Raw genomic sequence first — 15,914 nt, forward strand, 5'->3', positions numbered from 1 at the left:
ATCTAGCATACCTCTGCTACAATGATTTTAATTTCATCTTTTCTCTTGATTTCTCTGTTTGCTGTCTCCATTTCAGACCTCTGAGCTGATGGACAGATGATGGGTAGCTGTAGTAAAGCTACTGAAGAGTTTCCTTGGGATGAAATCAAACAAAGGAATCCTTCCTGATTGGTGAGCAACGCAACGCAGAAAAATGACTGTTGATGGCTCTTCCTCTGGCAAGAACTTGGCTGGTTACAGTTGAAGACCTCAAAGTTGGTGGCAGTTGTGCCAACAGCTCTCAAGCATCACCGAGACCTGAACTCCCTTGCGATTGCATTCACCCCTTGAAGTCACTCATTTCCTGTGGCAACAAAGGGGCACAGACTCTGCCAAGTGGTGAAGCGAAGACGTTTAATGTTTCGTTTTTACAGCATATATAGTTTCTTTTGATCATGCGCTGTGCTCTCTAAACAGATAGGTTGCAAGTGGATGTCCACGCACTCTTGGGAGCAACACAACTGGCTACATTTAAGTGTCCATGCACCTAAACTACCAAAACCTTTGGTAGTTCCTTTCTACCTTTCTACCTATGTTATCTGTTGTATACCTCGCTATCTGTTATTTGCGCTGCCTTGCTAGATTTCACACCACACAGATAATGCCATATAAAGACTTTGTTTTACTGTTCCCACAGCTTCCTTCCCACCAGTGCAGGAACATCTGCTGAATTCCCACAGAGCCGCTCATCCCCAGCTTCTCCATCCTCCACAGTTTCCTACCTCTGTTCTGCTGTGGTGGTGGCCTTAGTAACACTGCACACAAATGCACAAGCCTATGGTTCCTTGATACAGAGGTGAGATGCTGAGTTTGGATCTACCTGCAGCCCTGAGGAAAGAGACTTGGGGGTGCTCGTGGACGAGAAGCTGGACATGAGCAGGCAGTGGGCAGCTGCAGCCCAGAAGGCCAATCACATCCTGAGCTGCATCAAAAGATGCGTTGCCAGCAGGTCCAGAGAGGTGGTTCTTCCACTTTGCTCTGGTGAGACCTCACCTGGAGTATTGTGTGCAGGTCTGGAGCCCTCAGTATAGGAAAGACATGGACCTGATGGAGCAGGTCCAGACGAGGTCCACGAGGATGATCAGGGGTATATAACGCCTCTGCTTCGATGACAGGCTGAGGGAGCTGGGGTTGTTCAGCCTGGAGAAGAGGAGGCTCCAGGGAGACCTAATAGCAGCCTTCCAGTACCTGAAGGGAGCCTACAGGAAGGCTGGGGAGAACCTGTTTACAAAGGCCTGTAGTGATAGGAGGGACAATGGCAATGGAGGGGAGCAGATTTAGGTTGGAGATCAGGAGAAAGTTCTTCACTGTGAGGGTGGTGGAGCACTGGAACAGGTTGCCCAGGGAGGTGGTTGAGGCCCCATCCCTGGAGATATTCAAGGAGAGGCTCGACGAGGCCCTGGGCAACCTGGTCTAGTTGGGTGTGTCCCTGCTGACTGTGGGGAGGTCAGACTAGATGATCCTTGGAGGTCCCTTCCAGCCTGGACAACTCTATGACTGTACTAAACTTACCTGCCAAAAATCATGTCCCTAGAAAATCTGCACCGTCTGTGAGGATACGTACAGCAAAATACTGGTAGGATGTGGTTAAAGCTTGTGGCAATCAGTGTATGGGCTGAGACTGCTTCGCCTAGGGACTGCCTCCTCCACCACAGCCAGATGTATGGACCATCCTCGTGTTCCACACCACACACAGAATATCCTGATCCAAGGGCTGAATAATACTTTGCTGAGAATCTTTTGTGTACGTCACGCTTCAGGGAACAGACAGGATCAGGCTGGTAGACAGGGTACTTACAGTCTGCATCTGCAGTTCTAGGGTTCAAGGTGCCTGATGCTGTTGTGGGAGAACATCTGGTTTTTCCGTGCTTCACTGCCTCCAGAGGAAGCTTCACCATACCCTGTGGGAGTGACTGTTGTAGTCAATTAGTATTTCTCATTGTGCTGGTGGTTGTTCACAGGTTCGGTCTCTATCCTGCAGTCTTTGTGCAAGCCTCCCCTGACAGCTGTTGAGTTTTGGGCAAGTAGGAATTGCATAGTAGTGCAGTCAGCGAAAAACAGATTAGAAGTAACTTCCATACAGAGTCATCTTGGATCCTTTCCCAATTGCATTTTATTTGCAGTATAAACCAGACCACAAGTCCCGAGCAGTTGAGATGGAATTACAGATTTTACTTTCTATGTTCAGCAATATGTCACTTGCATCCAGAGTCCAACGTGTGCTACATCAGAGCTGGAGATGTGAAATGCATCGGGTTTCAGATGCTGGGTTTTCAGATATTTTGATTGGTTGCATATTTTTAACTTACATCATATGTTACTGGTGGATCGAAATACTGTGCAGTCTTCAAAATTCCACTGGTGCAGAATTCTTTTGCCAGCCATTTGGAATTAATAATGAAAGCACATAACTTATCCTGGTCTGGATCACAACAACCTGAAAAGCCATTTTTCCATGTAAGATTTATAAAACACAGCTTTCCGTTTGTGTACCATGACAGTAGCTACATTGTCTTTTTTAACACTTTTGCTAACATATGCTTGGTAATTGCATCCATAGCCCATTTTCAAATTCAAGGGAGACTTACATGGGAGGAAAAACACCAAAAAAAAAAAGCAGACAACAGCAGTTTTAAGAGCTGTTAAATGTTCGTGCCTGCTCTGTGATCTCTGTTTGTGATACCCTGGAACAGAGGGGAAAATCACTTCTCCTCAGCCACCCTGCACTGCTAAGCAGCTTCTCTGTCAGCTTCTCCTGCCAGCGAATCCACGCTCAGGCTCTGGCCCTGGGGACCTTTATTCTCAGTATAACTTAGAACTGGCCTGAAGTATAACTTAGAGCTTTATTTAAACCAGGGTCTGAATTAACTCCTGCTGTCCTTGGGATCAGGGCAGTGGAGAGGATTTGAGGGAGTTTTTCCCTAAAAACCACCAGCACTGAATGCTACATTGGCATGTCTGAGGAGCAGTTATGCTCGTTTTCCCCAAACCACCACAGCTGCTACCCAGTACTGCACTGAGGGCTGAATATACAGAAGAAATTCCACTTATAAACAATAGAAATAATAAAATGCCATCCCGAATGCAGAGTGGCTTTGGAATAACTTATAGGGGAAATGCTGGTTTTAGTGTTCTCATATACTGTTCCTTGATAAAGGAGAAGAAAAGACCCTGCAACGGCTCTTGAGTATTATTTTCAGTGCTAGTTGTTCGGCTTTTGAGAAGATTTAACTGTTTTGAGAAGATTCAACTGCTAAGATGCTGCTGTGTGAAATTTATACGGGTAGTTTCACAGGCATTTCTGGGAGATCAGCTCTTCCTGTTTCTGTCTTGGGAGCAGAAACTGTGGTACAAGTGTTATTCACAATAGGATTTGGCTAGTTGGGTTTCCTCAGGGTGGGCAGGTCTGCTCATTGTGAGTCTGTGAGGTCTCACTGCCAACGTCAGCGCATGGACATCCACGTGACGCTGTGTCTGTGACAGTGTAACTTACAGGTTGTGATTACAGACAAAAGAGAACAAGTATGAAGTAAGTCTGGGAGAATATATTCAATTTCTCCACGCTGTCAGCCTTCCGTTGCACCTCGATCTTCTCTTTTTTTCAAGAATTACAAGAAAAGTGGCGTTTGTGTGTAAATGAGAAATAAATATTTTTCTTTCACATGGAGGAATTCTCAACACCCATTACTTTATCATTTGTAAACAGAATGGAGTATTATTTGGACAGGGCATTGCACATTGTACCAGACTGAAGATTTCCAGTGCCAGAGACAACCCTGGGCGCTTGTCTGATGGATGGCTGCACACAGCAGGACGCTGCCGTGCCAGGGTCCTGACACTCACACTCTTAACTCTTGGACATCTTTTCCCAGCAATCACTCTACCTCCTAGATATCTAACCACCATACATTCACTTGGCTGGACACTCCAGTTCTCCCCAGTTTCTGCAGCTGTCTCTGTCTTGCTTCCTTCCTGCTGATAACGCCCCTCCAAATTCCTCTTCAGTGCCTTGACCCTGTTCCCACAGTTGCCCAGGGACGATGGTGGTCATGGGGAGCGTGGAATGGATAACCAAACCAACAGCTCCCCTGCCCTGCCACAGCTCTTAACCATTTAACACCATAAACACACAGCAGTGTCACCAGCAGTGTCAGTGCTTCCCTGAAATTGGTCTAGAATGCCACTAGACACTAGCTGGGTTAGTACAAATACCCTAAGCTTTGACTGAGAAACAAATACAGGATAACATAAATATTTGGGATCCAGGAAAGATATAATCCTGTTTAAATACCTACTTTCTAATGGCGTAAGTGGGAGATGGGCATCCGATTTCCCATTTACATCTGTGCCTTAACGACTTACAGGATATTTTATACGAATGTTTATGTACAAAAATCCTATTTTATTTCAAAATCAAGTTAATTGCAGCACTATTTTGTAATTTGACTTAGCAAATCTATTGACGATTCTTAGATCTCAACATGGGTTTTGGCAACATACACTATCTGAAATCTTGCAGCTTACCAAAAAAGAGAATTTCCAGTTCCAGACAGTTTTGTACATTTGCTCAGTCGTTCATCCTTGCTAATCTGTGGAGACATATTGAGGACCATTGCTTCTAGGGACTTCTTTTTAAGAGAACTGACTTATACCTGCCCTTGGTTATGAGAATCAGCAAGAAGAATGAATTTTATGTGTTCAACTAAGCCAAAAATACGCTTTCCTTTGGAGAGCAGTTGCTACCTACATGAGCCCTCATTTGTGTCAGCATGGTCAGGTTAGAATTTAACCCCCATCTCATCTGCCAGAAGGTTTGTAGTTGGTTTTGGCTACTAAAAGAAGCGTTCCTTTGGTCAAATTGCATGCTTGTTTTCACATCAGTAAACATTGAGATAGTTAATTAGGCCTGAATATAGTGAAGTAAACAATATCAATTTTTGTTGCAACTTCATGAATTACAGCAAAAGTTTTTCAATAACTTTTATTTGTTTGCTTGCTTTGGCTATTTGCTATGATTATGGTTTAATGAGTTTGTTTGGACATCTATAGTCATACTGCTTAGTGTTTCACTTCCAGCACAAAGCAAAAACAATTGCTCTTTCCTCTAACTGTGAAGTTACAACTATTTCCTCCAAAAAAAAAGAGAACAGTGTATGTAGGAATATCTGTGCATATTTTTAGTAACATGTAGGCTTTTAAAAGTGTTTGAGAGAGCTCAGAGCATTTCTTAGTAATAAGTTCTTATTGTCTAGAATAAAAAAAAAGTATCTGAGGTTCATAGCTGTGAAACTGCCATGTCAAGTAGCTGGAGCTTTAATTCCCGAATTTAAAAAGCCAGGTAGGAGAGTACCCCCGAAGAGAGTCACCATGTATTGAGCACTCAGGAAGAATTAGGAAGGTGTCACACCTGTTACCTTTATGTCCTAGATTTCATTAGACTCTTAAAAAACGCGGTGCCACGAGGAAGCCTTCACTTCACCACTTGAGAGCTTGTTGTAACTGTCACCTGCTGAAGACGAATTTCAACTTGGGGTGAGAGGCAGGTGTTTGCTGCTGTGTCTGAAAAGAGAATGGTTTTACAGAGCCTTGCCTGGAACACCCTTTTCCTCCAGCCTGTTAGAAAACATCGTGTTTCCCTGCGGTGTTATTTCTCAGCGGCGTTGTTGGTTCCGCAGGCTGGGGGAGGTGGCCCTGTCCGAGGAGATGGGGCTGGGTGCTGCTTTTCCCTACCTGTGTTGCTGCCCGGGATTAGGCTATAGATAGAGAAGGATCCCAGTAAGGAGATTGTCACCATCGGTCACCTGCGTCACCAGGAACAATCCCCTCTGTCCCTTTTGCAGTACATCGCCGTAAAACGCGGAAGCCGGTCTTCATGATTTTTGTTTCTGCTGAGCAAGGACCACAGTTGATGCCACTCCACTTCCAGGGGCAGGTAGAGCCCGCAGCAGGGGAGAACACGGCCTGAGCACGGCTGGGAAAAGATTTGGCAAACTGTGGAAACAAACTAATCCTTCTTTCCTTTGCGCCTGACCCAAATCGAAGTCCTGAGCTGAATTTTGGTGGATTCCAGGCAGGCCTCACTCCGCCAAGCACTGATTGCTTCTCCAGGGTTTGTGAATTTCATTCTCCTGCAGACAGCAGTCAGGTATTGTCAGCTTCATATGTTAGCTGAGTCTTTCAATATTTACACATGCTTTGCCAATGAATTGGAAGCATGGAGTGCTGTGTCTGTTGCGTGAGTTCTCCTCTGATCTCTGTGTATTCTTGTCCGTTTTGGAGGATTTGGGTTGTAGAACACACAGTTCCAATACTTCTTTATTAGCCTTAAAACCCCTCTAATAGCATCTTGGAGATGAGGTTTGGCTTGGCCCTTCTTCCTTTGACTTCTTTCTAGGGTGTACAGATCATAGAAGCTATTCCTGGGCGCCAAGAGAATCCACGGATACATTTTCTGGGAGAATCCTGGTGCCCAAGTGTTGACTAGATGTCATGTGCTAAACATGCTTGTAGAACAAATAATAAAATGCAACTGAAAACATGAAACTGGCTTTAATAACTGGGTGCTTTGCGTGTCCTGCTCCCACTTCTGTGCATTCTCCTACTCCTGGTAACTATTATTACCCCTTCACCTTAATAGCAGTCTCATTTCTGCTACGTTGCGGGGAGTTTAAAAAAAAAACCACATAAAACAAGCCCCTAATTCAACCCAAACTGTAAAATATTCCCAAGCTTGATAGAGTAATAAGCACTCACAGAATCACAGAATGCTATGGGGTTGGAAGGGACCTCTGGAGATCATCTAGTCCAACCCCCTGCCAGAGCAGGTCCACCCAGAGCAGGTTGCACAGGAACGTGTCCAGGTGGGTTTGAATGTCTCCAGAGAAGGAGACTCCACCACCTCTCTGGGCAGCCTCTGCCAGGGCTCTGCCACCCTCAGAGTGAAGAAGTTCCTCCTCATGTTTAGGTTTAGGAACTTCTATTCAAATTTGTGCCCATTTCCTCTTATCCTGTCCCTGGGCACCACTGAAAAAAGACTGTCCCTGTCTTCGTGACAGTCTCCCTTTAAGTATTTATAGGCATCGATCAGATCCCCCCTCAACCTTCTCTTCTCCACACTAAAAAGATCCAAGTCCCTCAGCCTTTCCTTGTAAGGGAGATGCTCCAGGTCCCTCATCATCCCATGTTCTTCTCTTCCATGTTTTTGATCTAACAAGATTTTGGGTGAATTTACTCTGTAAGCTCTTGTGCTTCTGCCTAGTGTCTGGCCACCATTTGGCCACACGAAGGCGACGAGGCAGTAAGTGCCCCGTTTTCCCCATGGGAACTCACAAAGCCAGTTCAAAGCGAAATCCCCTATTTCGAAGATTTCCTTTGTCGAAGCCCACATCGACAACTTTTTTGGCCAACACCGCTGGTGTGGCAGCTTTCCCCTGGTTGTGCCGATAGCAACATCTAGTGGCGAGATGACCTCATGACAGTGCCCTACTTTTGGGAGCTGGCTCCGTCTACCTCCGGGTAAATCTTCGTCTCCTCCGCTGCCAGACTGACTTCAGAATTTGAGAAGAATTTGAGCCGCGAGGACTTCGATAGTCCTCTTCGCTGGATCCAGTAAAATTCTTATTTTTTTCCAAAGGAGAATTACTGGCAGCCCTACTAATACTTTTTGCTACGCAAGGAAAGCAAATTGAAGAAAGGAAGCCAGGCAGACTCAGTCTGCTGGAAGGACAGAACCAAAGCTGCTGATTTTTGTAGCTGAAGTGATGTATCTCTCCTGTAGAAACCGAGGTGGAATTCTAACAGCAGCAGTTGTGTAGGATAACATTTGCATACGCAAGACCATGATGTCTAGATGAAGCGAGCTGGCTGGGATCTGTCTCTGGCACCAGGACCTGCTGTCAGAGCTGTGAGTCACGGTTCCACGCTCGGGTTTGCTCATCCAGTGCTTTCCAGTGTTTCCTGTAATCGGGGGTCACCTGAAGATGATTGGTGCCCCCCCATTTCTCCTATATGCGGACCTGCAGCTGGTTTGATGGGTATTGATATTACATATCAATCACAGAATTGTCAGAGTTGGAAGGGACCTCTAGGGATCATCTGGTCCAACTCCCCTGCCAAAGCAGGGTTGCCCAGAGCACATCACGCAGGATGGCATCCAGGCAGGGCTTGAAGATCTCCAGAGAAGGGGACTCCACGACCTCCCTGGGCAGCCTGTTCCAGGGCTCTGTCACCCTCACCGGAAAGAAGTTTTTCCTCATATTTGAGTGGAAGCTCTTATGTTCCAGCTTGTGCCTGTTGCCCCTCGTCCTGTCACTGGGAACCACCAGAAAGAGTCCAGCTCCATCATTCTTCAACCCACCCTTTAGAGACTTGTCAGTATTAATAAGGTCTCCCCTCAGCCTTCGCTTGTCCAGGCTAAGGAACCCTAGCTCTCTCAGCCTTTCCTCATAAGGGAGATGCTCCAATCCCTTAATCATCTTCATTGCTCTACGTTGGACTCTCTCCAGTAGTTCCCTGTCTCTCTTGAACTGGGGAGCCCAGAACTGGACACAGTATTCCAGTTGTGGCCTCACCAGTGCAGAGCAGAGGGGGAGAATGACCTCCCTCGACCTACTGGCCACACTTTTCCCTGTGCAGCCCAGGATCCCTTTGGCCCTCTTGGCAACAAGGGCACATTGCTGGCTCATGGATCATTTACTATCCACCAGGAGTCCCAGATCCCTTTCCTCAGAAGTGCTTTCCAGCAGGTCCATCCCTAACCTATATAGCTGTGCTGATGGCAGCCAAAGCTTCCAGTCCTGGCTGTCTACTCACGCTGTTCTGCTCCAAGATGAAGGTGGGATTTCAGAGACTTCCTAGTACAACTTGTAAGCATTTCGGCTACATGCTGCCTCCCATGACTGCACGTGTATTCCAAGTTTCACACAAGCATTAGACCACAGCAGACGTGGTAAGGACCTCTCTCTCTGGGCTTTCTGAGCAGACAATAGTGTGGTTGAAATTACTGTGCATAAACTGTAGCTTTGATTTGGTGAAGCTGTAAAAAATACTGGGTAGATATAGAAGATCATCAAAACCCACCCGCCTAACATTTTGGGTGAAAAGAGACCAATGCATCCAGAACACTCATATATGCTTGCATGAAAGAAAAAAAAAAAGACAAGCAGTGAAGCTTCAGCTATTCAAGAAAACAGGAGGGCTGGGAAACCACAAAGCACAGGAAAAGAAATGGGGATATTGGTTACCCTGGGGAGCTGTGGAGACGGCTGGTGGCATGGCCCACCTCCACCCAACCCCTTCCCTTACCCTCCAATGTTGACTCATTGACCGAAATGTGCTACAAGTACTGTGCATTTACAGTGTCCAAGACCTGTCAAGGAGTCAAAGCCTCACTTTGGAAATCCTAATGGGTTTTCTCAGTCAGCTTCCAACAGAGGGAGTCCTATTTGCGGCATCGAGCTCCCCCAGAGTTCCCCTGTGTGGCTGGGAAGGGGCTGCACCCAACGCTGGCTTCGTTACCGCAGGGGCTACTGCATTGACAGGGACAAACAAACCCAAGTTCAACATCGCTGCTGGGCCTGAACAAGGATTTGGGTCCAAATCTCACAAATTCCCAGGTGACTATGCTACAAGATACTCATTCTCAACCTGTTCTTAAATTTTACTCCATTTTCCTATAAATTAACGGATACGAATTGAAGCAGAGCCTTTTGGAAGAACACACAGGCAAATTCTGAAGGAATTGGTTACACTCTGCCTTCAGCCAAATAAATATTTTGAGGCTTTATTGCATAAAGTACTTTTAACACGAGAAAAAGAACCCCCAGTGCTGCTCTAGAGGGGCCAAATTCAAGATAAAATACGTGACTTCAAGTATCAACAGAACAGAAGATCTTGGCAATGACTTAAAGGCTGATACAGAGGGACGCGTTGGCTTCTTGGTTGATATTCCATACTATAATTCTGTGTCAGTCCTGGCATCCACACGTTGAAAAACTAGACAATACAGACAGAAAAGTGAAGACATGAACTGATTACATACTTCAGTTTTTCGAATAGCCTGATTATGGCACAGTCATCTTTGAAAAGTAAAAATAAATAAATAAATAAAAATCCAACCATTTAGAAGTTTCTTTAGTCACAGAATCACAGAATGATATGGGGTTGGAAGGGACCTCTGGAGATCATCTAGTCCAACCCCCTGCCAGAGCAGGTCCACCCAGAGCAGGTTGCACAGGAACATGTCCAAGCAGGTTTTGAATGTCTCCAGAGAAGGAGACTCTACCATCTCTCTGGGCAGCCTCTGCCAGGGCTCTGCCAACCTCAATGTAAAGAAGTTCCTCATCAGTTTAGATGGAACTTCCTATGTTCCCATTTGTGCTGTTTTCCTCTTGTCCTGTCGCTGGACATCACTGAGAAAAGACTGGCCCCATCCTCCTGACACCCTCCCTTTAAGTATTTATAGGTGTTGATCAGATCCCCCCTCAGTCTTCTCTTCTCCAGACAAGAAAGACCAAAGTCCCTTGGCCTTTCCTCGTAAGAGAGATGCTCCAGGCCCCTCATCGTTTTTGTAGTCCTCTACAAATAACCCAGCAGAGAGGCAAAAGGGCCTCCTCAAAGACACGTTCAGGTCAGTAACACGGCAGCTAAAAGAGAACAGCTGGAACGTCCTACAAGAAACAAGTGCCTTCAAATCAGGCAGACTTGCCCAAGCCCAACAGTTATAATTTAATTTGCACTTAACATGAAAGCAGCCGGGGGAAGTTCTAGGGGCTGAGCAGGACACAGATGAGATTAGGTAAAATAAACGTTTTAATAATCCCTTTGGGACCTAAACCCTAATTGTGTGTCAGGTGCCATTGCCCTGTCTTCCCACTAGAAACTAGAACTCCTGCCATCTTTTGAAGACCATGAATAAATGTTCTTCATTTACAGTGTAAATGAAGTGTAGACATTTACAGTGTCCATTTTTGATTTAAGGCATTTTCTAAAATATGCATTGAAATTAATGCAATTTCTCCTCCCACCTTGTTCTAGGTCATGCTTTGATTCCTGATGAATTTAATAGTCCCAGAGAAAAACTAGGGGTTTTTTTGTGGCCAAAACTAGCAGTGAGAAATTTCATTTCAGTTCCTATGGAAGGAGTTTTATGACTGATATGATGACCAAAGACAAAATTCCAACTACACCAGACAGCAGTCTTTCTTCAAAAAAATGACCAGAACTTAAATTATCAAGTTCTGGATTGTGTAGTATTTATTACAGTTAAGAAAAATGTCACTCAAATAGTGTCTACACTAAGCCACTGGGAAGACAGGCAAAAAAAATGGAGTAGCATGTAATACTTCAGGTTTTGAACAAAAAACCACCACCCCAACAATCCACCAACCTTTACATAGTTACGTGATGGTTGGAGCCTGTGAGCCCAGCGTTGGTGTCACACACGGACCCAAGCTTCAAAATCTTTATGGTTCTGCACAACCAGCAGCAGAACAATCCAGGAATTGTTTCACTGGGCCCTTTTTGGGACAGGTCTGGGGAAGAAAGGGTTTATGAGGGGAGAAAGACCCCAGATGGATTTGTCAGCCATCCTGACAGCATACTAAGAGGCCTTTGTGAAGGTCCCAGCAATCGGGGACAGTCCACAAGGCACGAAAAAACCACCCTTCAATTCTACAAGTAGCCTCTGAGGTGTTGGGCAGCCAGCTGGGAACACAAAGGTGAATTTGGAAATGGGTCATTTTCCAAGCTCACCTGCTGGTTATAAAGATGCTCTGGCTGGATTAGGCCCTTCTGTCAAGGATTTCTTACAGAAGGAAAAGCCACCTGCCAACAGCAAAAAAAACCACAACATGCCCCAAGGTCTCCGAGATGTACCACTGGCAGACACACATTAAAAAACGCTAAGACTTAAATAACAAGCACAGAAATTTTTCCAATCAAAAAATTTATTGACATTCCTGGCAAATCAATCTACATTTATGATCTTGGTCTCTCCTTCTTGCCCTTGTACAAAGCCAGCAGAGAAACATTGGCTACTTTGACCACCTTGAAGCGAACCCCAGGAATGTCACCGACGGCGTGACCCTTCCGGCCGAAACCAGCAACCAGAACTTCATCGTTCTCCTGCAAGGGAAGACCACGCAGTTACAAAGGTATAAACATCACACCTCCAGGTACTCCTGAGATGGGTAACATCAGAAAAGTCTAGGGGGTGGCTGAAATTTAAAGAAAGGGTAGAAATAATGAAGGCAATTGATAGATATATATTAATAAAGGACTGCTATCCCCTTCAGTGTTTTGAAAAAGGAAATGTAAGCTCAGATAACATTTAGGTTGCAGCAGCACAGGTGAGAACTGGCTTTGCCAAGGGAAGGGAAAGTCCAACAACATCTCTCCAATTTCCCATCTGCCTCTGCCACCACGGCTTTAAACCACATGTAGTACAGAACGCCACGAACCCGTGTCTAAGCATCCCCTAAACCCATAAATTATATGTTTCTTTGCTGTGACGTAGAATTGCTTCTGGAAAATTACCTCAATGAAGTTCAGGCAACCATCGTTGGGAACAAAAGCTGTTATTTTTTTGCCGTTCTTGATCAGCTGGACCCTAACACATTTCCTGATGGCAGAGTTGGGCTGTTTGGCTTCTACTCCACTAAAATGGAAGCACATGGAAATAAATTAGCAATAATGTTTGATGAGCTAACATATGCATTAGACCACCATGAATTACTGCACTGCCTTGTATTAAGTGCAAACTGTATTTGTTCTTCACAAGCAAAACCTATCAGTTATCTATTTAGAACTACCCAAAATATGAAAGCCCAGTTCCTAAGCTAAGTAAAAATTTAAAATTAATCACCTACAGACACAATTCAATAAAAAGAGGGGGAAGGGGAGAGAAGAGCAGCATCTTGGAACCCTGGCAGTGTCCCAGTGAAGCTTATAACACAAAGCATACAAGCAAAACCCACCCTCCCAAATCTTAAACTGTGTTAAGTGATACTTTTATTCCTTTGCTTCTAAATATATTATCTATGCAGTCTTTGCTTCTAAATAAACTGAATTTTTTAAGTGACATGTGTATGAGAAAAAAACCTTTCCCCACTGCCACTTAGAAAAGCAAACCACGTTTCCAGTCTAGCCCACAGAAGCTAGCAGAAACGTGGCACGTTACATGCAGCAAAACCTCTTGCATGTTTAGAAAATATTTAGAAAACACAACAGCTTCGCAGTGCTTTCTTTCTCGAGGTCCCTCCCCAAGGCCTCATTTTCCAGGGGGGGGCTTTCCGGGTCACCCAGGTCCCCCACGAATCCCCCCCTCCCCGTCCCACGGCGGACCCCCCCCTCCCCCCGCCGAGCTCTACGCACACTTTCTCCAGGACGATCCCCTTGGCGTGGGAGGCGCCGCCGAAGGGGTTGGCCTTCAGCGCCGTGCCCAGGTGGGCCTTCTTGTACTGCTTGTCGTGCCACTTCTGGTCGCGGCGGTGGCTGCGGAGTTTGCGGGCGGTGCGGAGTCCTCGGCACTTCCCTGCGGAACCAAAAGCGGTGAGGGATGAGAGAAAGGTGAGGGATAAGGAGCCCGACCACCCCCCATACCCCAGGCCCGTGCGGCCCAGTCGCTCCTGAGGCGCGGCGTGGAGGGTAATGGCGGCCACGCTACCGCCCAACCCAGCGCTTCAGTGAGGGTTCAGAGCGGGCCGTAGAGCTCCGGGGAAGCGAGGGGAGGGTGCTATGGACCCCCTCCGTGGTATTCCCGCCGCCCGAGCCCCGTTCCCCCGGCCGGGCCCGGCCGCCCCCCGCCGCCGCGCTCACCCATCCTTCCCCGCCGGCTGCCGAGCGCGAAAGAGAGAGGCCCTTCCGCGCCGCGCCGCCTAGCTGCGACCGCGAGGACCCCGCCGCCGGGCTGTCCCGCGCCGCGCCTGACTGAAAATCCTGCCCGGCACCGGCTGGGGCGACCCTGCCCAGCCCTGCGTGGCCCCCCCCACTCCTTCCCTCCTCAGCCATACTGACAGTGTCTTTTCCTCTTCACATTGCTGCTCTGACAAACTGCATCAGATGGCAAAACGTACTCCACCAGAGTGTTTCGATTATTCCACAGTTATCACTCTAACAGTTATATTGTCCAGCTGCAGACTCCTTCACTGGCTGCTAAACTAGTTACACTTAATTTATGAAGCATTTAATTGAAAAATAACACGTGAACCTTCAAACGCACTAAAAACAAACTTATGATGAAAAGTGAATGCTGAACGCCTGGTAGCAATGAAATTTGTGTAGTCCTAGGGACACTGGTCATAGGTAATTTCAGTTAAGTTATTAAATCATAAATGTGTAAGCCTGGGAGCCCAGATTAAGAGCAAAAGCTAGTTCCCTCTAAGAAACACCCTAACAAAAAATGCTATTAGGTATCTATTTAAGTTCTAGCATTAAGAAATATTTACAAAGCCGACCACTCCTATAGTTTTTTAATTTTGAGTATTCTGTGTTATATTTTGGTAGCCTTGTGTGATTTGGCACAGGGAGACAGATTTACAGAATTATTTTACAACGTACTGAGTACTAAGGTTTGATCTGCACTTTAATGGACGTCTGATAAGAACTGGATCAAAACAAGAAGGTACTCAAGCTTTCAGTTTTAATATGAAAAAAGAAACTGAGCTGGTAGAACTTCTAGCAGATTAACACCATGCAGCGGTCGGCGGGTCAGTGTTTAACATGTTTAATGCGTTTTCTCTGGGAGCTGCTGGCCTCGCAGAAGTTGGGGGGCGGGCAGGGGATGAGGCAGCAGGAAGGGCGCTTCAGCTTGTCTGGGGAAAGGAGGTGCGAAGGATGTCGAGGGCCGGGTTGGCTTCGGCAAATGGCGGCTGCACGGCCCTGGCCTGTAGCGCTGGGGAGGCCTGCCGTGCTTCCCGTGGGGAAGGGGACACGCTCGGAGGGCTGGAGCAGCCCTGCTGTGAGGACAGGCTGAGAGTTGGGGTTGTTCAGCCTGGAGAAGGCTCCAGGGAGATCTTAGAGCCCCTTCCAGTACCTAAAGGGGGCTGCAGGAGAGGCGGGGAGGGGCTCATCGGGGGTGTAGCGACAGGGCAAGGGGTAACAGCTTTAAACTGGCAGAGTGTAGATTTAGATTAAACACTAGGAAGAAATTCTTCACTATGAGGGTGGTGAGATACTGGGGCGGGTTTCCCAGAGAAGCTGTGGCTGCCCCATCCCTGGAGGGGTTCAAGGCCAGGCTGGATGGGGCTTTGAGCAACCTGCTCTGGTGGGAGGTGTCCCTGCCCTGGGTAGGGGGGCTGGAACTCAGATGATCTTTAAGGTCTCTTTACAGAGGATGGCTCCTGCACTCAGAACTGGCATGGAGCAGTCTTAAGAGAGAGGAGGGCATGGTGGCATTGGCTCTGTTCTGCATGGGGTGGCCTTGACTGCAGCTCAGGGTGCATTTTGTTCTTCAGCAGTGGTCCTGGAGGTCACCAAGCCCCTCAATTCCTATGTGTCCTCATCACATGCCTGCCAAGCTGCTCCCAATGTGAGAAATGTCTCATATGGTATATTTCGAGTGAGTGAGGGAGTACGAAGGAGCTGTGGTGGTGGCAGCTGCACCAGGGTTTCTTATTTCCAACTTCTGCTTAAATAACTACATTGCCCCCGAGTTTTCTGGTGGATCTATACCAGAGTAAAGTCCTGTAACGCAAACAAGCTGAAATTCTGAAAGCTGCTGTTTGTCCATACTGCTAAACTCTAGCGATCTGCAGATGCCAACTGAGCAGGCACAGCAGCCTTGTTCAAGCAGTCAGTCCGCTTCTTGAAAGAAAAGGTCAGGAACATTTTCTTGCCTTTTTGGGATTTCTGTGAAGGGGCAGTATTTAGATCTATGT

At 46.7% G+C, this 15,914-nt stretch overlaps 2 protein-coding genes across 4 annotated transcripts in view; one reads left to right on the forward strand and one right to left on the reverse strand.

Annotated features, from left to right (window-relative positions):
* ATG10 (autophagy related 10) overlaps positions 1-979 on the forward strand; it is an 81,944-nt gene extending 80,965 nt beyond the window's left edge. For all 3 annotated transcript variants that reach the window (XM_014960499.1, XM_014960500.1, XM_014960498.1), the window contains exon 8: positions 77-979. In XM_014960499.1, the coding sequence (XP_014815985.1) occupies positions 77-89 (13 nt within the window). In that variant the 3' untranslated portion in view covers positions 90-979. The remainder of the gene's footprint in view (positions 1-76) is intronic.
* Positions 980-11,966: 10,987 nt separating this feature from the next.
* Positions 11,967-13,950, reverse strand: RPS23 (ribosomal protein S23). The gene is made up of 4 exons (XM_014960530.1): positions 13,855-13,950; positions 13,411-13,570; positions 12,574-12,694; positions 11,967-12,162 (listed from the first exon to the last, which is right to left on the reverse strand). The coding sequence occupies exons 1-4, from the start codon at positions 13,856-13,858 to the stop codon at positions 12,016-12,018; spliced, it is 432 nt and encodes a 143-aa protein (XP_014816016.1). The 5' UTR covers positions 13,859-13,950; the 3' UTR covers positions 11,967-12,015.
* Between the last annotated feature and the right edge of the window lie 1,964 nt (positions 13,951-15,914).

Source organism: Calidris pugnax, unplaced genomic scaffold (genome assembly GCF_001431845.1).
Source record: "Calidris pugnax isolate Ruff unplaced genomic scaffold, ASM143184v1 scaffold326, whole genome shotgun sequence".
In the NCBI taxonomy this organism is placed as follows: Eukaryota; Metazoa; Chordata; class Aves; order Charadriiformes; family Scolopacidae; genus Calidris; species Calidris pugnax.